The sequence below is a fragment of the Mesoplodon densirostris genome, chromosome 18 (genome assembly GCF_025265405.1).
Source record: "Mesoplodon densirostris isolate mMesDen1 chromosome 18, mMesDen1 primary haplotype, whole genome shotgun sequence".
Classification (NCBI taxonomy): domain Eukaryota; kingdom Metazoa; phylum Chordata; class Mammalia; order Artiodactyla; family Ziphiidae; genus Mesoplodon; species Mesoplodon densirostris.
Genome location: NC_082678.1, coordinates 1,839,028 through 1,861,000, shown reverse-complemented (window position 1 = coordinate 1,861,000; position 21,973 = coordinate 1,839,028). Strand labels below are relative to the sequence as shown.

Genomic DNA, 21,973 nt, shown 5'->3' with positions numbered 1-21,973 from the left:
ATCCATGGCATGGTCTATTTACAGGGGACGAGGAAAAGCCGAGATGGATGGAACAAGGGTTGCTTTTTTAAAAAAAGAACAAAAACCCAGGCTGAGGCAGGGGCATGAGGAAGAGGCAAAATGCGAGATGTAATCTGAAAGGGGAGGGGACCTGGGGTCCCGGGGGTCTCACCTCCCTTGGTCCAAGCCCCAATTTGGGGTTAAAGTGGGGAAACGGAGTCGACTTCACTTAGAAAGCAGGCTGCCAGCAGGGCAGCCCTGGTCTCCAAAAAGATGAAAAGCAGTAAAATTTTGCCCTCCAGTCAAAACACTGGAAAACCGTGGGTGTGGGTGGGGTGAGGCTGAATCTCTGCGATGTTGGTGCCAGGCTTCCAGGTGCGGCCCTGCGTAGGGCAGGACAGGGCCTGGCTCTCCAGTGACAACTGTTCCCCTTGCCTAAAACCAGGCCCCCTGAGCTGACCTCCTCTCCTCCCTCTCACTCCCAGGGTTGGCCAGGAAACCTGGTCCCCAAAGAGGCCGTGGAACAGCTCCAGGAAGAGGCTATGGCTATTTGGTACCTGGGGGACGGGAGGCACAGGGGAAACTGAGGGCTGCCGCCCCGGGAAGGGGGGCTGGGCATCAGGTGTCCTGGACTCTCCCCTTTTCACGAAGGATGCAGGAGAAATCAGTGCAGGTCCAGGCCCAGCCTCCAGGCTCTGGGTAGACCCCACCCATCCTGGGAGGGCAGACGGGGATGGGAGGAGAGGTGTAGAGGCAGCCCCTCCCAGCAGGAGGGTCAGAATGCAACAGAACAGCACAATGACGGGGGAGCGGGGAATGGTCAAGAAGGTAGACTCTCAAGTGACTTACGAGGCCCAGGGGCCACCTAGGAGCCCCATGAGCAGGGAGCAGCCTCCAGGTGGTGAGATGCTGGGAGAGCCCCCAGCCCCTTTCCAGTCCAGAGACAAAGGCTGGAGGTTGTAAAGTCTGGCAGTTTGGTCTGCAGGTCCTTGTGTCCATCCACCACCCAGGCCAGCCCTTGGCATCCCATGGCCTCTGTGCCTCAGCCCCAAAGGCTAGAAGGAGGCCATCCTTCCAGCCACCTGTCTGCCCGGGCCACCTTAAGGGGGCCTGTAATATGGGCCCTCTGGTCCCTGAAGCTGGGGGAGGTGGGGTGGAGGGGTGGGGGAGTCGGGGCACCTGTCCCCAGGCTGGTAGGGGGCGGGGTGAAGTGTTGAGGACAGGGGAGGGAGGACAGTGGGAGGGGATTAATTATTGTCCGGTCAAGGAATGATTCCTGTTAAGTAGAATTGGAATTCCTCAGTGTTTGCAGGTTTCCTTCCAGTTCCGAGATCTGAAAAACAAAGGGGAGAGGGAGTCAGGCCCGGGCACTGGGCATGGTCCCTGCCCTTTGGGCCCCCCTGAAGGAGACATGACCCTGAGCTCCCAGGCAGCAGCATGACTCCTCTCTCTCCCTGCAGGATCCACAGGGTGGGTGCCCGAGGGGGGCCGACCTGCTGCTGCTCCTGCCTGCCCCTAGGGCACCCCTGGGCCTACCTTGTCCAGGAGCTTGTCCATCTCTTCCTTCCTCGCCAGCTCTGACTCCTCGAGAACCCGGCGCTGTGCCGTCTCCTTTTTCAGGAACTCAATCTCCCTGGGTACCAGTGGGAGACAGACAGTGGGTAAGGGTGTCTGGTCTGGCTTCCACCCAGAGAGTCTCAGGGTCCCCAGCCCCGTCCTCGGCTCCACCTGGGCAGCTTTTGCTGGCTCCTTGTTCTCCGGTCAGGAGGTCCCGGCTCTTCCCAAAGCCTCTGGGGCCTGGCTTGTTGCCTCTGGCGCCCAGTCATTACAAACCCAGGCATCCCCACCATAGGGCCCTCCGACCTCTGTGCTCCTTGCCTCCCTACTTGGCTGGGGTGGGGCGGGAATGCCACCACAGGCCTCTCAGCCCTCCCGAGGCCCAGGAATCCCAGCCCCCAGCCACATACTTCTGCTGGTAGTCCTTGATGAGGCGCTTGGCCTTGCTGTACTTGCGCTCCAGGGCCTGGTACTGGGCCTGGGTCTCCCGCAGGTGCTCGTCCACAGCCTGGCACAAGCTCTGGGCCTCGCCCCAGTAGCCCTCCAGTTTTTCCATGCGCTCCTTGTTCTCCTCCACACTCTGCTCCAGCTGGGCCTTCTCTAGCCGCCACCTCCCCTTCTCCTGCTCCAGGCTCTGCAGCTGAGAGGAAGAAACAGCCCTGGGTTGGTGGGGGCCAGAGTCTTTGGATGATTCCTGCAGATATGGAGCCCACTGACCCCCAACTACTGACTCTCCTTGGCTGAGCCTGAGAACCGAAAGCTGGAGAGGGAGGAGGTGGGACCACCACCCCAGCCTTCCCAGCCAGGGGCCCTGACACGTGCCACACTCCTAGAAGGCCAGAGGCCCAGGATTGTCGCTGATTAGCTCGGGGACTTAGGGTAAGGCCACTTCTGTCTTAAGCCTTAGTCCTCCCATCTGTAAAGCAGGACCGATTCCCTCCTTGCCAGGCTCACAGGGGCTGCAGGGAGACGGTGGAGGTAAAGGAACAGGGCGGGGGAGGGTCACCACTGCCCTCTATCCCCTCTGCAGCCCTGGCTTCTGTGGCTTCCTCAACAGTCCTGGCTCCTCTCCCAGCTCCCTGGCCACCCCAGTGCAGACTTCCCAGCGCCCACAGCCCAGTCCTGGGGACTCTGTTCTCTCTCCACTCACCTCCTTCACCACCTCTGTGTACTGAGCCCTGCGTCTCCAGCCCAAATTCACTCCCAGCTCCTCAGAGGCACCCTGCCCCCACCCACACAAACCGACTCCTCCTTTGCTGACTAGCCCACCCCCGTCCAAAGGTGCCATCATCTCCCTGCCACCCCCGCGCTCAGCTTCAAGCCCCACCGCCTGCCCCTCAAACCTCGTTGGCTGCAAGCACCCCTTGCCCTCTGTGTCCCAACCACAGGGGCCTTCCTGCACATCCTCAGACCTGCCACATTCCCTCTTGCCGCAGGGCCTTTGCCTCGCTGTTCCCTGTGCCTGGGATGCCCACACCTACCCTCCCACTGCCTCGTCATTTCCCACTAGCTCACCCTCAGGCCCTCTGCTTAGTGCCTCACTTCCCAAGAAGTCTCCCGTGATTCCCCTCTGACAGCACGGCCCACACCCAGCCCGGCTGCATCAGGCTCTGCCGGCTCTAGGAGCTCAGCGGCCCTGTCCTCTCCCCTAGAGCCCGTGTCAGCTTCTATGATACCAGTGTCGGTGCGCAGGCTCTAAGCTGCACAAGGGCAAGGATCACATCTGCTTCTGCCCGTCGCAGGCACTAGCCGGTGCTGAGCACCCAGAAGGCGCCCAGCAGTTCCCCCGCTTCATGCTCTGCATCTACCCAGGAGCATGGCCTGCCACCGCACCCTAGAAAATGCAACTCAAACCCGCCCTTCCTATCCATTCCCTCTGCCTGTGCCCTGGGCAGCCCTGCCCATCCCTGCCAGGACATCACCCGGGCTTCTAACTGGTTCGCCGGCCTCCAAGTCCTGCTCACCCTCATGCCTCCCACTTTGTCCGCAGTGACCTTCCCCCTCATGGCTGTGGCCAAAGAATCAAGGCTGGAGCCCTTAGCGGGGTGTCAGGACACTGCAAGCGTAGCCCACCCTGGCAGTCCAGCTGTCTCCCACTTCTGCCCCACAGGAACAGCTGCCACAGCCTGTGGGCCTCCTTCCAAAGCCAGCCTCCAAGCTCACGCTGGTCTCCCTGCCAGGAATGCCCTTCCTCTGCCTCAGTCATCTAAACCCTGCCCTCCCCCTGGGGCTCAGCTTCACACTCTCCTCTCTCCAGGTGTGCTGCTCTAAGCCCAGATATGGGAGCGCACCTGTGTGTACCTGGGTGCACCATGTCTGCACAGTCCCTACGTGCCCCCGCCTCTCCCTGCCACACTGGAAGCCCGAAGGGAACTGGGACTCCTAATGTCCAGGCCCAGCAGGGACCCAGTACAGACTGTGTATCAGAAGTCTGTGTATCCATGCCTGTGAGGGTGTTGGCACCCAGTGTGCTTGTGTGGGTGTCTGTACCTAGCACATATGTGTGTTTGTAGATATCACGTGTGCGCACCATCCGGCAGCATCAGCATCTGTGAGAATGCGCATGTCCTGTGACTCTTCTTGTGTCTCGCAGCGGACGGACACAGCAGACGGACACAGAGGTATTGCCATGTGAAGCATGGGTCCGTTGTCCCCGTGTTATGTCTGAGCAAAGAAGGTGTCTGGGTGAGTCTGTGGGTACCATGTGCCTGGGTTCGGGGCTGGTGCACGGATCTCTGGATGGTTTACGTTTACCACTGGGCTTGTATACAGAGGACACGTGTGGGACTGTGTGAACGTGAAGACGTCCACGCTCAGCTGTGAGACTGCTGACGGCCAATAGCGCAACTTTTTATCGAGCACCTATTATGTACTGTACTAAGGACTTTACGCGTATTATTCTATTTTATCCTCACAGTGATCCTATGGTGTTGGCACTGTTATCAACCCATTTTACAGGTGAGGAGGATGAGACCCAGAGCAGCAAGTGAGTGGTGGAGAGATGGGTCCAGAGCTTGCGCTCTTAACACTACCCTCCCTCACCTCAGAGCAGCTGGTTCTGCACGCACCTGTGGGTGGGGGGCAAGGGCCGGCGTGTGCAGTGTGAGGGTGGAGGGGTTGTTCCCCCAGCGCCCCGCCCCCACTCCCCGCCGCTCTTACCTTTCTTTTCAGCTGCTGGATCTCTGCCTCAGTCACAGCATGCTTGATCTGGAGCTGTGGGGGCAGGGGCGCAGACACTCAGCTCGGGCTGGGGCAGGCAGTACTGCGGGGCTGGATACCAGCCTGCCCTTGCCTTCCACCAGCCCAGGGACCCCTCTGCCCACCTCCTTGAACTTGTGCACCAGCTTCTCAGGCTCCATGTCCACAGGGGACAAGGCATCCTCGTTCTCTGCCAGCTCGAACACCTCGATGGCCATCTCGCCACCCGGAAACGTGGGGCTCAGCTCCTCATCCTCGTCAGTGGCGTATTCTCCTGTCTGCGAAGGGAGACAGGAGGCTGTGCACCCTGCCCACCACAACCTCCCTCAGCCCTGAGGACTGGGGCCTAGGCCAGCAGCAGCCTGCCCATGTCAGACTGGGGGCCACCCAGGGGCATGGTTTGTGTCTACCCCCAACAGCCTGGAGAGTCCCCAGAAGACAGGCGTAATTCCCCTGTAAGACTGAGAGCCCTGAAGAAACAGCCTCTGCTTTCCCCCTCACACAGCAGGTCCCCTGAGGTCTGGACTGTCTCCTTCCTCAGACTAGGTCCCCTCATAGTGGGGGCTCTTAGAGGGAACTACGTTTTTCTTGTAGGACCAGGAAGGCTTTCTGAAGACAGAGGGTGTGACTCTTCCATCAGACTAGAGGTTCTTTAAGGGAAAGGTCTGCATCGCCTCCCTCAGACTGGGGGCTCCCCCAGGCTAGGAGCGTTGCTCTGGGGTTCTTCACGAGGCCTGGAAAGTGGCAGAGGCAGAGGACGGCTATAACACTCCATCAAGCCACCAGGGGGCGAGGACGCTGCCAGCCAGGCGGAGTCCCTACCTCCTCGTCATCCTCCCCGTACTGGGCGTATCTCTGCTCCATCATCTCCCGCTGCCACCGCTCCTGTTCCAGGGTCTGCTGAATTAGCTGGGCCACCTCACTCTGCTCACCCGGCCGCTCCCGGCCAATCATAAATCTGCAGAAGCACCAGCATCGTTCCCTTTGTCTCTGTCCTTGGCTGGCAAGTGCCACCGTCCTCCCCGCTGGTACTCCCCTCTCCACATCCAGGTCCTCCCAGGGAGGTGAAATGAAAGAACTGAGTCCAGAGACTGCAGAGTGTTAATAATGAATGGGGGAGCAGGGGGCCCTGATTGGGTTTCCCTCCCAGGAGCAGCAGAGGCCCACTAGCCCTTCTGGCCAGTTTGCGGGGAGGGGAGATGTCGGCCAAACTTCAGGCTAGGCTGCAGGGGACAGGAGTCGGGGAGGTGCCAGCGTAGGAGCTCTTCCCCCACCACACGGGAGAAAACGAGGCAGGGGACTGGCGAAGCTGACCCTGGGGCTGTAGACGGGTGTCTTGTGCGCACTCCAAGGCCCCGAGCTTCAGGAAGGGGCGGGATGATGGCAACTAGAGATTAGGATGGAGAGGAAATAGTGGAACTTCCAGGCACCAGCCCCTCCTCTCCGTGGCCACCCACATCCTGTTTCTCTACCACCCTTTGCTGGGGACAGTGCCCCTCTTGGAGAGGGCAGGGAGTGGTGGTCCTTGAACGTTATGCCAGAGAGGAACATCGGGAGCTTCTAACCCAACCCCTTTAATTGACAGACCCAGGGAGGAGAGTCTTCACAGGCATCACCAGGCTAGAGGGGAGGGAGGGATAAACGGCAACTTGGCTGGCATTCTCCCTGCGTGTCTTGGATCTTCAGTGAATGAGTCAGGACAGGCGGGGAGAAAGGAGAATAAGCCCAAGAGGCCAGTTTGGAGGCATGGTGGACAACGGGCCTTGAAGCCTGAGTGCTGGTGGCTAGCAGCAGGCAGGGGCTAGAGATGTGAAGGCAGACAGGGCAGGGGATATGCACACAGCAGTTCCTTCTGACAGGGAGGTGGTGAAAGCTTCTCTGTAAGTTGGGCCACCCAGAGTCTTAGCTAGGCGTGGGCAGCTGGGCAAAGTGGCCAGATGAGGGCTGGGCCTCCTGTCTGCTCCCGCTGCCCACCGCCCCCACCCTCCCGGGCCTCACCGCACACGGCCCTTGGTGTTCCGGAGCACGGAGGCTGCAAAGCTCTGGGTCACTCCCACCAGACTTGTTCCATCCACTTCCACCAGGAGATCATTCACCTGGATCCTAAGGCAGGTGACACTGGTTAGGGGGGCTCACGAGGTGAACTGTGCGGCTGGGGTAGACGTGGCCCCCCTCCCATCAGTAACTCGAGGCTCAGTCCCCGCAGGGACCCGGTACTTTGTCTACCTGCGTAAGATGCATGAGGCCGGAGGACCAGGTATCAGCCAGGCCCATGGGCAGTGAGACCCAGGCAAGCACACCAGACACAGGCACCCAGGACCAGGAATGGGGGCAAGCACAGCTCTTTCCCCTCCTCCACCACACTCGGCAGACCCGTGTGACATCCACAGAGCTCATCACGGCCATGCACGCCAGCAAGGGCCTGCAGCACACACGTAACACACAGCCCTCTTATACATCCATTTCCGTGCAGACCTGAGTCCGCAGATTTCCTCCAAATGCCTGAGACCTGTGTTCACACACAGTCCCACAGGGTCACCCCCTGCCCCCATACAGGTCCACAGCCCCCAACACGCTCCAGCTGTGGTGCTGGAAGCCCCTGTTCTCCACACAAGGAGAGAGATGGGGGTGGTCCAGACTGGCCGTTGAGGGGGATGAAAGCGTGGGAAGGACCCTCGGCCACCTCCTTCCTCCACTCCCACCTCCCCGCTGAGGGCCAGGCCTCCTCGCAGGGCTCCCACACAGAAATGGAGGAGGCAGCCTACTGTAAACAGCTCAAACCAACACGCCCCATGTGGGGACACTCTCACATGCACACACACTCCCCACCCGGCCAACAAGAGACCATGGGAAAGGCTCTGGAAAGTTCAAATGAGGGGGTAAGTGGAAGAGCAGGGATGGCCTTCCTTCCTATTCTCTGACCCCCCCAACCCTAGCCCGCCATGCCACCTGGGCCGCAGCAGACAGAAGCTCCCTGAATGAGGCAACCCCACCTCCAGCATCATGACCCCAGTCCTCACAAGGACACTGACTCACCTCTGTCACGTGGAGGGGTCTCTGCTTAGAGGTACCACAAGGTACCCCTGATATCAACCTTTAATTTATAATAACCCAGGGGTGCCCTACAGCTGTTCCCACTCCCCCCCTGCAATCCACACACAGTAGAGAGGCTCCAGAGGGGTCACTGGGCTGCCCATAACTCCAGGGGGTCTTCCTGAGCCCTCTGACCCACAGAACTCACACCCTCCAGCCTCAGAGGCCAAGCATAGGCACACAGGCTAGAAGCAGCACCCTCCCTGGCACGCCCCCACTGGCTCTTCCAGCCTCACCACACACCTGATCCCTCGTGGTCTCTAGCTCCAGCCATACCTGCCTGCTTTCGGGGCCCTGCCTGCAATGCCTTGCATGCCCCGCTCCCTCAGCCTAGCTAACTCTTGCTCATGCTTCGGGTCTCAACTCCAACATCACTTCCTCCAGGAAGACTGCCCTGGTGCCCAGAGAGGTCAAGCCCTCCTGTTTTAGGCTTTAGTGGCACCCTGTATTTTTCTCTGTTTCACCATCTTCTGCGTATCCACTATTCATCCATCTGCCTCACTACCCTACATGCTTCCCGAGGGCAAGGCCTCAACACTGACTCCCCAGCGCCTGGCACCAGCCCTACAACAGTGTCAGAGGATCAGTGTTTGCTAAACGAAAACAAAGCTCACAGGTACTCCACTAGGACAGAGCCTGCACACCCGTGCTCTCACCATGGCCCAACACACACTCAAAACCAGGACACACAGCACCTACACATAGCCTCCTAGCATGCAAGCGCCATGAGGGCGAGCGCTCCGTCTGTTCTGTTCACTGCGCCCCCAGGGCCTGGACCAGCACCTGGCACGGTAGTGCTCCACGAGCATCTGAGCCCCACACAGGTAGCGGCCTGCCGCCCTCGCCCAGTGGCCCGCCCCACAGATGGTGGCTGATCAGGGAAGGGGAGGCGGTACCTGCCGTCCCGATGGGCCGCACCGCCTTCGGTCACAGTCTTAACAAAGATGCCCAGCTTCTCCAGGCCCATGTCTGCCCCGGCCCCCATGCCAATGATGCTGATGCCCAGGCCCTCGGAATCTGTGAAGCAGAGGGTGATGAGAAGCAGGTAGGGGGGTGGGGAGAGGAGCTCCAGCCTGGGGCTCGCAGGGGACAGAGTGAGAGACTCCCCACCCCTGCCCTCACGCTGAGGTATGGCCTCACCTCAAGCAGCAGCCTCCACGTGGGGAGGCCCCACACCTGGGGAGGGACATGGATCTGTGCACCGCTTCTCTGCCAAGCCAACTAGGATGCCCTTGGGTCACTGGCTGCCCTCCGCCCCATGCGAAGAACAGACGGGCAGCAGGGCGTGCTGAGGGGTACTGTCTGCATGCAGACGCAGGTGTGTGCTGGCCACAGGACCAGTGAGGGAGCCACGATGGGGATGATCTTCCCCTCCCTAAGCAGTCAGTCCCATCCCTGCTCACAGCCTTTATAATTCAAGACCTCCTGCTTTTGCCTCCCCCTAGACCCACTCCTCTCTCCACAGCTGCCCCCGCCTGTCGAACGGGCTTCTGACATCCAAACTCATGATCTTCCCCCACAGACAGGCTTTTCCTGTCTGCCACTCCTTCATGGGGCCTGGGAGTCACCTGCATTCCTCCCGCCCCCTCATAGCCTCTGTGGAAGCCAAGTAACCACCGAATCTTGCCGATCCCACCTTCCAAGAACCTCTCAAGTGGCTCATCCACTTCCTGCGTGGCCATCATCTTGTCCACACCACAGTGGCCCCTCTCCATCCACTTATAACCCTTCACCCCACAGCACAGCCTGGTGCGGTCTCTCTAGAATACCTTTCCCAGGCCTTGCAAGACTTCCGGTCCATCTCAGAAAGAAGTGGTCTACAAGGCCTTGTCTTCTCCCACCCTCGGAATCCACCAGGTCTCTCCTCTCTCCCACACGCTCCCCTGATCTCCTCTTCAGAGCTCAGCTCAAGCATCACTTCCTTGGGGATCCCCCCGAGTCTGGTCAGGTCTCCTGTTAAATGCTGTTAGAGCGGCCCCTCCCTTCTTCTCCCGGCCCCCTCACTGTACATAAGGACGTAGTTAGACGTGACCATTCCACCCAGGCCTGCCCCCCACCTCCACCGTCGCTCTCCCATCAAGGCTTGGCCCACACAGCCCAGGACCCAGCCCACAGCGCTCCCGGGGGGCCTGATGACTTCAGGGCACATAGTGCGGCATGACAGGGGTGGTGGTGGTAGGAGCTTGGGCTGGGCTGAGTCTGTGGGGCTGTGGGGCTCTGCCAGAGGCCCAGTTACAGGGAGAAGCAGACCGTCTCTGTGGAAGCGCCTGAGGGTCCAGGGCGGAAGCTGGCACGAGGGAGGAGGCCCAGGGGGCCTGGCTCACCCTTCTCCAGCTCCACAGGGAACAGCTCCAACCTCTCCACCCGCTTCTCCAGCTCGTACTCAGCAGAGGCCGCCATGGGATCCACGTCCTCGTTGCGACGATCATAGTCCTCGTTGGAGTAGGTGCTGAACACCTGGGGAGGAGGCCGCCTGTCAGAGGAGCCCACAGGAGGGCGAGCGCTAAACCGGCGAGAGGATAAGCCCAGAGGGCAGGCTGCGCCACCCACCGCGCTCCCCTCCTGCCACAGGCCTCTCCCACCCCCAGACATCTCCCTTGAGATGAGGCCTCCCCCAGCCCACAATGACCCCAGCTCAGAGTGGGGGCCCTTCTAGTGCCGGAACTGTGGGGCAAGAGAGAAGGGGACCCAGCCTTGCCCCATCCACACCATGACTCCCCTGCAGCTCCGACCACATGAGCGTGGCCAACTGGAGTAGGCAAGGAAGGTCAATGCCGGAGAAACTGTCACACTCAGGAACCCAGGTGCCCAGGTCAGAGAGAGATCGACAGACAGCCCCTGTCCCAGACAGAGGCGAGGGTGGACATGGACACAGACGGCAGGAGAGAGAAAGGGACAGGTTGAGTAGAAGAGGGGAAGAGGGGAAAGAGTGAAGGAGGTGCTGGAGGAGGCCAGATGTGTGTGGGGGGCGGGAGTGGAGACGCAGGGAGGGGGAAGGGAGGAGAGAGAGGGGCAGAAAGAGGCAGAGGGGCACCCAGGACCCAGCCGACCTGAACCTGAAGTGGAGGCCAGGGTGGAGGAGGGAGGCGGGAAGGACCACCTCTACCCCCATGGAGAAAGGGCGGCCAGAGGAGCCCCTATGGCCTTGCCTGCACAGCCAGGCCTCAGTCTCCCTCTAGAACCTCAGTCAGCTCTCTGAGGTACAACCCTTATCCCCAGGGCACTAGGAGGCCTGGGCAGAGGCTCTGGGCCCAGTGCCCTGCAGAAAGCAAGGAGAGCAGGAAGGTGGCAGCCTCTGACACTGTCCACAGCGAACCTGGCCTTATTGTCCCCTGTACCCCTCTGCTGTCTTTCAGCAGAAAGGGAAATTCCCCAGCCTGACCCTCCTCCAAAGAACAGAGAAGGTAGGACAAGGGCTCTGCAGGAGGACCTAATTCTGGGCCCAGGCAGGGTGCCCCTGGTGGGAGGTTAATGAGCACCATTTGGGGTACCATGACGTGTCCTTGCTTCACTGCCTGCGGCGACAGGCTGGCACCACTCGGAGCCAAGCGGGGGCGACGAAGGGTGTCAGCAGCTCCATCAGATGGCTGGGCCTGAGGCCTGAGCAGCTGGAGTGGGGCACCGTCTCCCCCAAAGCCCCTGCCAGGGCCCCACTCCTCCAGGAGCAGGCTCCACGGACACCCAGGCTGGCAGCGGCACTCTTGTGTCTCAGCCTTGGTTTGGTGCCACCCACCCCCCCCGAAGCCCCACCACTCCCACAAGGGGGCTCCTAGCTGGAGGAGTCCACGTGGTCACTTAACTCACTGCCCTCAACTTCACAGCATCAGAGAAAGTTGAGCACAAACCCTTAAAAGCTCCTTGTCGATTGTGCAGTAGTCGACTGCCCCCCTGACACCTGGTCAGCAGCCCCAGGCTCCTGGGAGGGACGGGCTACCTCATCCACACAGAGTGCAAGATGCCAGGTCCGCTGCCCAAGGTCATGGGGGTTAGCCTGTGACAGGGCGGGATGAGACTGGCGGGTGGGTTACTGAGACTTTGTCCCCTCTGCACAAATGCCCCAGGCCCTGGGACAGGGGCTGCTGTGTGCCTAGAGCCGGCAAACTGGCTTTGGCCCCCTTTTATATCTGAGTCCCTTTGACCCTCACCCTCTACTCCAGCAGAGATGGTCCCTTCATCCCCCAGTGTATGTGGTGGCCTGGGTCAAGAAAAACCGCCCGCCCCCCATTGCGTCAGCACACGCAATCACACACGCAATCACACACACGCAATCACACACACACACACACACACACGCAATCACACACACACACGCAATCACACACACACACACGCAATCACACACACACACACACACACACACACACACACACACACACACACACACACACACACACACACACACACACACACACACACACACACACACACACACACACACACACACACACACACACACACACACACACACACACACACCCTCCACCACACAGCCTGTCCGCCCCCTGCAGGAAACGCAGGCCTCAGGCTCAGAGGTCCCAGACCACCACTCACCACTGCCCACCCCCATGTGCCCAGCCTATCTCAGGGCCCTGGACCCAGTCCCCCTCTCCAGGTGACAGTGTGGAACGGAGCTCTCTGTCCTCAGCAGAAGCCTCCATAGAGGCAACAATTGGGTCATCCAAGGGGCACAAGACCTGGACTTAGTATCAATGCAGGGGGCGCGGCAAAGAGACGGAAAAACCGGGGGTGGGGGTAGGGAGGAAATTCCCAGTAAGGTCAAAAGTCAGACACGCACAGGCGGCACCACACACCACAGGCTCCCACACACAGGCGAGCAACAGTCACCAGGGAGTCAGAGAGCACTGTTCCAAATCATGTGCTATTTTTTACCCAAAAATCAGGGTAAGGTGTCAAATATAGATAGTCAGAGGCCCAGGACTGAAAGACCAAACTCCAACTGAGGGGATCAGACAGCTCAGAACTGCCGGTGGTGGTGATGGGGGAGGTCCTGACCGCCTCAGTGGTCCCCACCTGTCCTCAGTGTCCCAAGAAACACCCCATAATCTTCAATTCTCTCCCTCCAGGATGCCAGCACCTTCAGAAGAGGAGAGGGGAGGGGAAAGGGCTTGTGAGGTCACAGCTGGGGAAAGGGGCTGGCCCAGGCGGGGAGTAGCACTTTTCAGGCCCCCTGGGGTGGAGGTGGGAGAGGAACAGAAGTTAAGATGCTGGGGCAGGTGAGAGGAAACTTGGGCGGCTTCAGTGTCCAGGAGTAGTTATGGAAACTTCAGTCAAACAGATGAGGGTTTGACTGGTGAGGGGTAAAGGCTGGACTTTCCTTGGCCTGGGCACCCCCATGAAGCCGACTTGGAGTTGGGCACAGCTGAGCCTGGCGTGGTGAAAAAGAGCCTTTAGGCTGAGTGTGCCAGCCGAGAATGGAGGGCAGTAGGAGGGCTGTGGTTCTTCATTCTCCCAGGGATCTCACCATCAACGTTCTCCCGAGGATCTCAGGGCACTGGCACAACCCACAAACCAATCACCAATAGTGGGGGTGTGTGTGTGTGTGCGCACAGCTGAGTCCCCAAAAAAGAGGCAGCTCCCATCCGTCTTTCAGGGCACCCAGAGGATGAGGCAAGAACGCTTGGGTCCTGCCAAGGCCAAGAGCAAAAGCAGGAGGCTGCTGCCAGGCACCTGGGGGCTTCCCAGCCTCACCCCCTCCCTTCTTCTCCATACCCTTCGGAAGGCCGAGCCTCCTCAAAAACCACAGGAAGTGCCTGCTCCCTGTGGAACCCTGTACCCCCACCTCGGGAGCTGGCCCAGCACAGACCCCAGGGAACAGGGCCCGAGTCACATGGCCCGAGCTCAGCCTAACCTCACAGACCTGCTTCCCTCTTTCAGTTCTGTAAAGTCGGGGTGAGGGCTACAGACATTTTGGAGGAAGGGCTGCAGGCCACTGCACGTTCCTTTTGGGAAGTTCCCCAGCTCCTCCATCCCCCTATGCAGCTCTCGTGCAGGGGGAAAGCAGGGGTGTTTCTAAGCTCCCCAGGCCCCTCCAGCCCAGAGTGGGGTAAGGACCAAAGTGGGGAGGCTCTCCTGAGGACACAGATACACACGCACACACACATACACAGACACACCTTCCCACCACCCAAGCCCACGCCTCTGGCAGCCTCTGGAGGACGAAGGTCTGGGAAAGGAAGGGAAAGCAGGTGCCCCAGGACCCGCGCAGGGCAGGGCAGGTGAGCCCCAGGGCTGGGCGGGGCAGCGGGCACAGGAACCTGAGGGCAGGTCAGAGCAGGCCACCCTGGCTCAGGCCTAAAAACCTTCGCCCTCTGACAAACAGCTGGAAGTCCCCCACGCCCCGCTTAGGGTGGTAACTTCTGGGAAGGGGGCTGGGTGACAGGGCTTGACTCAGCCTGCCAAACCCGGCTGGCTGGCGAGGTGGGGGCGACTGCGTGCACGTGGCAGGGGCGGCGCGGGGACGGGGAGGGGGGTTCACTTACTTGGATGGGCGCCGTGCTGAAATGGATCTTCCGGCTCGGGGCCGGGTCCTCTTCTTCCGAAAGCCCAGGGATCTCCACGCACCCCGACTCGGGCTCGTAGGGGGGCTCACCCTCCTCCTCGTCTTCTTCGTCGTCCTCCTCCAGGGCACTGCCCCCAGAGTCCTCCCCCAGCCCACTGTAGGCGCTCACGTCCACCAAGTCCGCCTCCGAGAAATCCTCCTTCTTGGACTCGTCCACCTCCTCGGGGGCCACGTCCAGGGCCCGGCCATTGCCCACCCCTCTCTCAGGCGCCGCCACGGTCGCCGCCTCCTCCTCGGGGGCCGCCTGGGCCTTCTGCTCCTCGGGCGCGGGGCTGGCGGTGGTTGCCAAGGCGCTGCCATTCTCCAGGGCCGCGTGGACCGTCACCTCAGCCTGGATCACCTCCGCGGGCGCCGCCTCGGCCTCCGACTCCCCGCTCTCCTCCACCTCCACTGGCTTTATCTTGCGCACCTCCCGAGGCTTGGGGGGCGGCCGGGCGGGGGCCACGCGGTGCTGCGGGGGCTGCTGCACTCCGGGGCCGCGCTCCTTCTCGGCTGGGGCATCCCCCGACGGGGCGGGCGGCGGCGGGGGCGGCTGAAACACCCGGGACCGCTTGCTGACCAGCTTCGAGTTGACCTGCGGCGCCCCGGCGGCCGCGGCCCTGGGCAGCCCCGGCCCGCGGTGGAGGCCGGTCCTCGAGTCGGCCTTCTCAAAGACGGCGCTGAGCTGACTGACCGTCGGCGACACGGCGTCGGCGTCCAGCTTGTCCAGCGCCTCGGTGCTGCCGTTGAAGCGCACCACGACGTCCAGCTTCCGGTCCTGCAGGCCGGCGCGCTCCTGCCTCAGCAGCCGCCGCGCCGCGGCCTCCTTGTCGCCGCCCGCGGCCGCCGGGACGCTCCGTTCGAACAGCTTCCGCGTCTCCTGCAGCCGGGACGGCGGGTGCGGCGGCGGCGCGGGCTGCGCGGAGGGCGCGGGCTTGGAGTCGAAGCGGCTCACGCGCTCCGACACGCTGGTGCCCAGCTTCAGCAGGGCACTATGGTCCACGTTCTCGTTTAGGCTGCTGGCCCGCGGCAGCGACAGGCGCACGCCGCGCTCGGGCGCCCGCAAGGCCTCAGTGGGGCCCGCGCCGCCGCCCGCCTCGCCCGGCGCGCCCGCCGTCGTGCCCATCTGCAGGAACATACTTTTGATGCGGTGGACGTTGGAGCCATATTTCTTGTGGTGGGCCGCCTTGGGTGCCTCGTCTGGCCCGGGCGCGTCGGGCGGCTTCAGAGCCTGGATGCCCGCCTCGTAGGCGCTGCGGTGCGGGGAAGCGCTCCGGAGGGGACCTCCGGGCCCCCGCGGCTCCGTCTTCATCATAGTGGGGGGAGCCGGGTTCTCATCCCCACGCTTCCCGCTCCCCCCTTCCAACAGGCGGCTGGCCAAGTCGGGACCACCGCCCCCTCCCCCAGAGAAAAGGAACCCCGAAAGGCCTTTTTTAGCCTCCCCCCAAAACCAAGCTGCCCAAAACAGTTAACCTCGCTTTAAAAAAAAAAAAAAAAAAAAAGGAAAAAATATCTCCGAGAGCCCTGTGTGGGTCGCCTCCCCCAGTCAAGCTGCCAAAGACAGCCAGCCCCTCTACCAAAGACCGAGCGGCCTGGAACGGTCGCCCCCACCCAAATTAGAAGAGCGGCGGCCGGGGCCGGTGGGACTGCGAGCCCTGCCCGCGAAGCAGCAGCGGAGGCGCCGGCTCACATCGTCCGAGGCGGTGTCAGCGGGGCTGGTAGCCCCGGCACCCCCAACCCCGGCCGGGGGCCTTGGCTCTTGGGGGGCCCGGCACCAGGGCGCCCATGGCTGCTCGGCCGGCCCGGGCCGCTCCGCCGCTGTACTACCCTCCCTCCCTCCCTCCCCCCCGCGCCCCGAGCCTCGGTCTTTCTCTGGCTCTGCCGGAGCGGCGGCTGCCGGAGACCGAGCGGCTGCCCTTCTCGCAGCCGCCGCTGGGGACTGGCACCTCTGGGTCCTAAAGGGATCGGATTTCCGGGCCCGGTGCCTGTGAGCCCTCCCCTTCCCCTCCACGCGATTGTATTCCCCTCCCCTGCCCTTGCCTCGCCACAGTCTTCCACTGACCCCAGACGCTGGCTTGTACACTTCAACCCTTCCATCCCAACCTCTGACTGTGGCTTTTCACAACCCACATAACCGCACTCCCACTAAATATTGGGGGTTGGCAATCCAACCACTGTGGTCTCAGTGTGGCCCTCCTCTCCCCGAGGTGTGGAGGGAGAATAGTGGAGAGGGGCAAAGGATCATTTCCTTCAAGGTCCTTGGAGCTTCCTAGTATAGTTCACTTTGAAAATTTAAAAAATTCAGATTGCCCTGGAATCTGCATTGTAACAATTTCCCATAGGGAACATTTTGCACCCTTTAAGGCGTGAAACCTTGGCCCAGCGTTGCTGGCCTTATGGTGGAGGAGGACGGGGAAGAGAGAAAGGAGACGGTCCTCATCACCCAGGTGGCAGTCCGAAGCTGGCCTTTGCCCTCTGGAATTCTGAAGAGGGTGACCTGTCACCTGCCTGCCCTGCACCCAGGCTGGGAAAGAAGGGGTGGTATGCCTGTCTTCATGGCCGTCCTAGAGCACTCCTGCCTCTCAAACAGGAGGAAGGAGTTTTGGAGGAGGAATCCTGGAGGCCTGGGGCCAGAGTTTCACCGGGGAGAGCTCTAGCTTGTATCTCTAATCTAAAGGATTCTGGCCACTGTGTGCAAGTGTGTGTAGGGAGGGAGGGGGAAGGGGGGCAGTGACCTATACGTTCCCTGTCCCGGCAGCTGTTCTGATGCTCCCCCCAACCCCCACATACACAACAAGGGGCCTGGGGCTGCCCTCTACTCTTCCCCAGGTGCCAGGGCCTGGGAGTGAAGGTCCACCTCCTAGACCATGACAGATCCAGATGCACGGCTTCACTCCACAGATCCCAGAAAATGAGGAACGTTGCGGACCCTAGGACCCAGAGAACAACTCAGGCACAAAGCCTCCCCCCACTCCCAGCTGCTTCCTGCATCTCAGGCCTTCCGGCAGCCTCTGCCTCCTCCCCCGCCCTCTTCCCTTCCATCCTCTTCCTCTTCTCCCCGATCTCCCACTACCCACTGCCCTTGCCTGGAAGGGCTGTCGAAAGGAGTCCTCTCACCTCTCCACTGTTGGGATGTGTGTGGGTTCTGTGGGATACAAACTGGTTAGCACGTGCAAAAGAGCGTGGGGGATGGGGTGTGGGAAGCCGCCTGGGAACCCTGAATATTGGGACAGGGAGGGGCCCGGAACCACAGGACTGGATCTTGAGGCTGGCAATCCTGAGGCTAATGGAGAGGGAGGATTTGGGTTCTGAGCAGGAGCTTTGGGACTTGGGTTTCCAAGCTCAAGTCTGGGACTTGAACCTCCCCACCCACAGCGCCCCCCGCCCCCGCCCCCGCCCCACCTCACTGTGGAAGTTGCCTGAGACAGAAGTCTCACCTCGTTGGGGGTTTGGGCAGTGTCCTCAGAAGCTCTTGTGTGGATTGGGGGAGGGCACAGGCCCCTGGGGGTTCCGCCCAGAATCTCCCACACCCTTTGGTGAGTCATTCTAACTGGTCCCAGCCCAAGGGGTCTGTGCCCATACTTCTGGCCAGGTGGGGAAGCCAGCTTCTAAAGGATGGGAGGAGGAGCTGGGAACCAAGTCAGGCCCAGGGGACGCTCCCCACCCCAACCCCCAACAACATCTCCAGCAGCAGCTTGGAGCGGACTAGAATCGGGATGCTTGCGTCCCCCTTGTCCTGAGACTTCCAAGAGTGAAACCCTCTTAAGTACTTTGAGATGCAGGACAGTTGGAGCAAGCCCAGAGCTCGGAGGACTGAGGCTAAAGAGTGGGATCATTATTTCCTGGGCGGCACCCCCTACCAGTATTCCCGAAGAAGCTTTTACGGAGCAATGAGTGCTTTAGCATCTCACTCCTTCCCCGGGGTCAGGCGCCAGGCCGGCTGGCCTGTGAGAGGAGTGGGGAATGGCTGTTATCTTCTCCACCCAGTCCCTGCCTGCCTGAGGCAGGAATCACACCTGCAGGGAGGGTGAGGAGGGCAAGGGTGAGGAGGGCGGTTACTTTGGGGAGGGTTACGCCCAAACTGAAGGGTTTGCACCTAATTTTCATTCCTCAGGCTGTGATCCTCAGATCCTTACTTATCTCCCGGGGTAATTTAGCCATTCTTTCTCTCTCCTTTTTCCTTTGTGGAGCTGCCTGATGGTCTTTGAATGGAAGTTCCTTCCTTACCTGTGACATGGAATAGAGTGGTTCCCAAAGCTGGCGCAGGAGCCAGGCTGCCAGAGTTCAAATCCCGGCTCCACCACTTACTAGCTGTGTGACGCTGGACAAATACCTTAGCCTCTCTGTGCTCTGAAAGGGTAAACTGAGGTGCAAGTGGATGGAACACAGAAAATAGGGTGTGTGCCTTTCCCAGTTCTTGCTAAAAAGCCTGGAGGCTTCTATAGGGAGAGGTAATCTTTATTCTTCAGATAAAGCCCCTCCCTGTTTTCCCAGCTACCCTCAAATGTGATGGGGGCCCTCTGAGACTGTTCTTTGAGGCTTCATAGTTTTAAACACCAGGTGGTAACTGCAAAGACAGGTGATGAAGGTGATGAAGGCAGGGAGAGACCTGATTTGCGATAAATCCCAAGCTCTTAGCACCCTGGGCTCACATCCAGGCTGGGTGCCAAGGCTGCCTTCTCTTCCCAGCCCTGGGGCCTTGAGACTCAGCCTCGGAAAGTGGTGTTTCCGTGGCTAGGGTCATCTGAGCAAAGGCTGGCCTAGACCCCGCTCTTTGGTCGTTTTGTAGTGAGCCAGTGGCCCCTGCCCCAATCACTCTCCTTCATCTGTCCTCCTCTGCCGGGGACTTGGGCTAATCCAAGGATGCTGGAAAGGCTTGCCTATGTGTACATGTTTTATATACAGGAGAGCTCAAATCCAGGATGTCAGTGTTGAAGGGCCTTTAGCAGCCCTTGGCTGACCCCTTCCCAGGGGGAATGAGGAAGGCTGAGACTTGAAGTGGGAAGTGACTTACCAGTTTTAGAGGAAAGAGACCAGGGTTCACAAGGTCTGAACTGAGCCCTAGCTCCACCCATTTGCTGAGTGACCTTGGGCTAGTCGTTTCCACTCCCTAAGCCCCAATTTCCTCAACTTGCTCAAATTTGAATGTCTGAGTGTGTCTCCTGAGCATAGGCGATCCTGGTTGTTCCCAGTTCTGGAACAGAGCAGAACATGGGCTTTGCAGCCAGACCATCTTTGTTAGAATCTCCAACCTGCCACTGCCCAGTTAAGGGACTTCAACAAATTTCTTCATGTGTAAAATGGAGATAACAGACCAACCTCATAGCGTTGTGAGAATTAAATACATTTAGAACAGCTCCTGGCACAAAGTAGGAGCTTGGTGTGTTGGCTGTTATTGATTACATGTACATCTGAATATGTATGGGTGTGTGTGCACACGTGTACATGTGTGGGGAGGTATGACTGAAAGTGGGCATGGGTATTTGCATCTCCACGTGTGTCTTCACTGGACTATAGGGCCTCTCGTTTCCTTTTAAGGTCTCTTATATGAAATTCTGAAATATAAGCACCCCCTGCCTGCAGCTCCTCCAAAGCTTCTGGGATCATCCCTGGAGTGAAGGTGACCTTCCTTCTCTACCTCCCAAAGTGTTTTTCATTCCTACCTCTTAGTGTCTCAAGGCCCCCAGTGCCCCTGCAGAAAGAGTGCCCCTTGGGGTCCTCCCACAGCTGGGACACTGGCTTGCCTGGGTCCCTCTGCTCTGACCCCCTTTCTTTCCTTCACCCTCCACGCTTCATTCTAGTGTCACTTGGAAACTTCAGATACCTCTTGGAGATTCAGGAAGGAGACCAAGAAGGAAGAGTCAGGGTGTGTGTGTGTGTGTGTGTGTGTGTGTGTGTGTGTGTGTGTGTTGGGGGCAGGGAAGGGTTAGGACAGAGGAAAGATTTCTCCAAATCATCAGTTGCTTTAAAAGAAAGCCTATATTTAGCTAGACTTAGAGGGTTTGTAAATATGTATTTTGCAAAGCAGACAGCCATAGCCGTCGGAGCTCCAGAGATATACAGGGAGGTCAAAGAAAAAACAATAACTGGAAAGATTGAGCAATATTATTCTGTCATCAGCAGATTCGAAGAACTCTCTCCTGCCTGCTCCAACTGCTATTATTACACATTCCTGTGTTTTGATGTTGGTTTCTATTTTTCATCTGCTCTCTGGATCTGCAGTGGATGCCTGGGGAAGAGACTGGCTCTCAGAGTCACCTTCCCACCAGCCTTTGCCTCACCTGCCCAAGATCAAAGGAGAGAGAATCCTGGCTCTGCCAGCTCCCCTCCCAACTGGTTCCACCGGGGGCTCGGCCAGGCTGCATGCGCCTGGCCTAGGTACTGTCTGCAAAGCCAGCTTTCAGGCTCCACACTCAATCCTTTGCACTTCAGGTGGCCTTGAGGGTGAGGGTTGGGTGACAAATTTTGCCACTTCGGGGCAGTTCTACTTTAGAGAACTCTTCTTTCTGAGAGAAAAAAAAAAAGAAAAAGAATTTACACTTACTTTTTTACTTTTGGTTTGAAAAGTTTCTTTAAAAATAAGAAAAGTTCAGGGAATTCCACGGCAGTCCAGTGGTTAGGACTTGGTGTTATCACTTCCATGGGCTCAGGTTTGATTCCTGGTAGGGGCCAAAAAAAAAGAAAAGTTCAGAGAATCACATAACAAACAGAATTTATAAATGCTATCAGAGACTTCCCAGATGGTCCAGTGGTTAAGACTCCACACTCCCAATGCAGGGGGCACAGGTTCAATCCCCTTTCTCTCTCTTTTTTTAAAAAAAATAAATTTATTTATTTATTTTTGGCTGTGTTGGGTCTTCGTTTCTGTGCGAGGGTTTTCTCTAGTTGCGGCGAGCTGGGGCCACTCTTCATCGCGGTGCGCGGGCTTCTCACTATCTCGGCCTCTCTTGTTGCGGAGCACAGGCTCCAGATGCGCAGGCTCAGTCGTTGTGGCGCACGGGGCCCAGTTGCTCCGCGGCATGTGGGATCTTCCCGGACCAGGGCTCGAACCCATGTCCCCTGCATTGGCAGGCGGACTCTCAACCACTGCACCACCAGGGAAGCCCCAACCCCCTTTCTCTTTATCCCCAGTCCTGTTGCCCACCTTACCCACTCTCACAAATTTGGAATGCATCCTTTATAGCCCATAATTTTTAAAATTAATTAACTAATTAATTAATTAATATTTTGGCTGCATTGGGTCTTCGTTGCTGCACGTGGGCTTTCTCTAGTTGTGGCGAGCAGGGGCTACCATTGCGGTGCGCGGGCTTCTCATTGCGATGGCTTCTCTTGTTGCAGAGCACGGGCTCTAGGCTCGCGGGCTTCAGTAGTTGTGGCACGTGGGCTTAGTTGCTCCGCGGCATGTGGGATCTTCCCGGACCAGGGCTCAAACCCGTGTCCCCTGCATTGGCAGGCGGATTCTTAACCACTGAGCCGCCAGGGAAGTCCCTAGCCCATAATTCTTAAATTACCATTTTTAATTGTCAGATATACATAACATAAAATTTACTATTTTAACCATTTGAA

At 59.2% G+C, this 21,973-nt stretch overlaps 1 protein-coding gene across 1 annotated transcript; it reads right to left on the bottom strand.

Moving 5' to 3' along the window:
• Window positions 1-334: 334 nt before the first annotated feature.
• PPP1R9B (protein phosphatase 1 regulatory subunit 9B) lies at window positions 335-16,250 on the bottom strand. Its single transcript, XM_060080524.1, has 10 exons — window positions 14,349-16,250; window positions 10,173-10,305; window positions 8,745-8,865; window positions 6,754-6,858; window positions 5,578-5,713; window positions 4,881-5,033; window positions 4,717-4,770; window positions 1,968-2,197; window positions 1,537-1,633; window positions 335-1,333 (listed from the first exon to the last, which is right to left on the bottom strand). Exons 1-10 carry the CDS (start codon window positions 15,720-15,722, stop codon window positions 1,280-1,282), a joined length of 2,457 nt encoding a protein of 818 aa, XP_059936507.1. The 5' UTR covers window positions 15,723-16,250; the 3' UTR covers window positions 335-1,279.
• Between the last annotated feature and the right edge of the window lie 5,723 nt (window positions 16,251-21,973).

Excerpts from the sequence above, each read along its gene's own strand:
- PPP1R9B (XM_060080524.1), bottom strand. The coding sequence starts at position 15,722 with ATGATGAAGACGGAGCCGCGGGGGCCCGGAGGTCCCCTCCGGAGCGCT. Across the intron at positions 5,714-6,753 it reads AACACCAAGGGCCGTGTGCG|ATTTATGATTGGCCGGGAGC; the intron begins GTGAGGCCCGGG and ends GTGCTTCTGCAG. Across the intron at positions 4,771-4,880 it reads TGGTGCACAAGTTCAAGGAG|CTCCAGATCAAGCATGCTGT; the intron begins GTGGGCAGAGGG and ends CTGCCCCCACAG.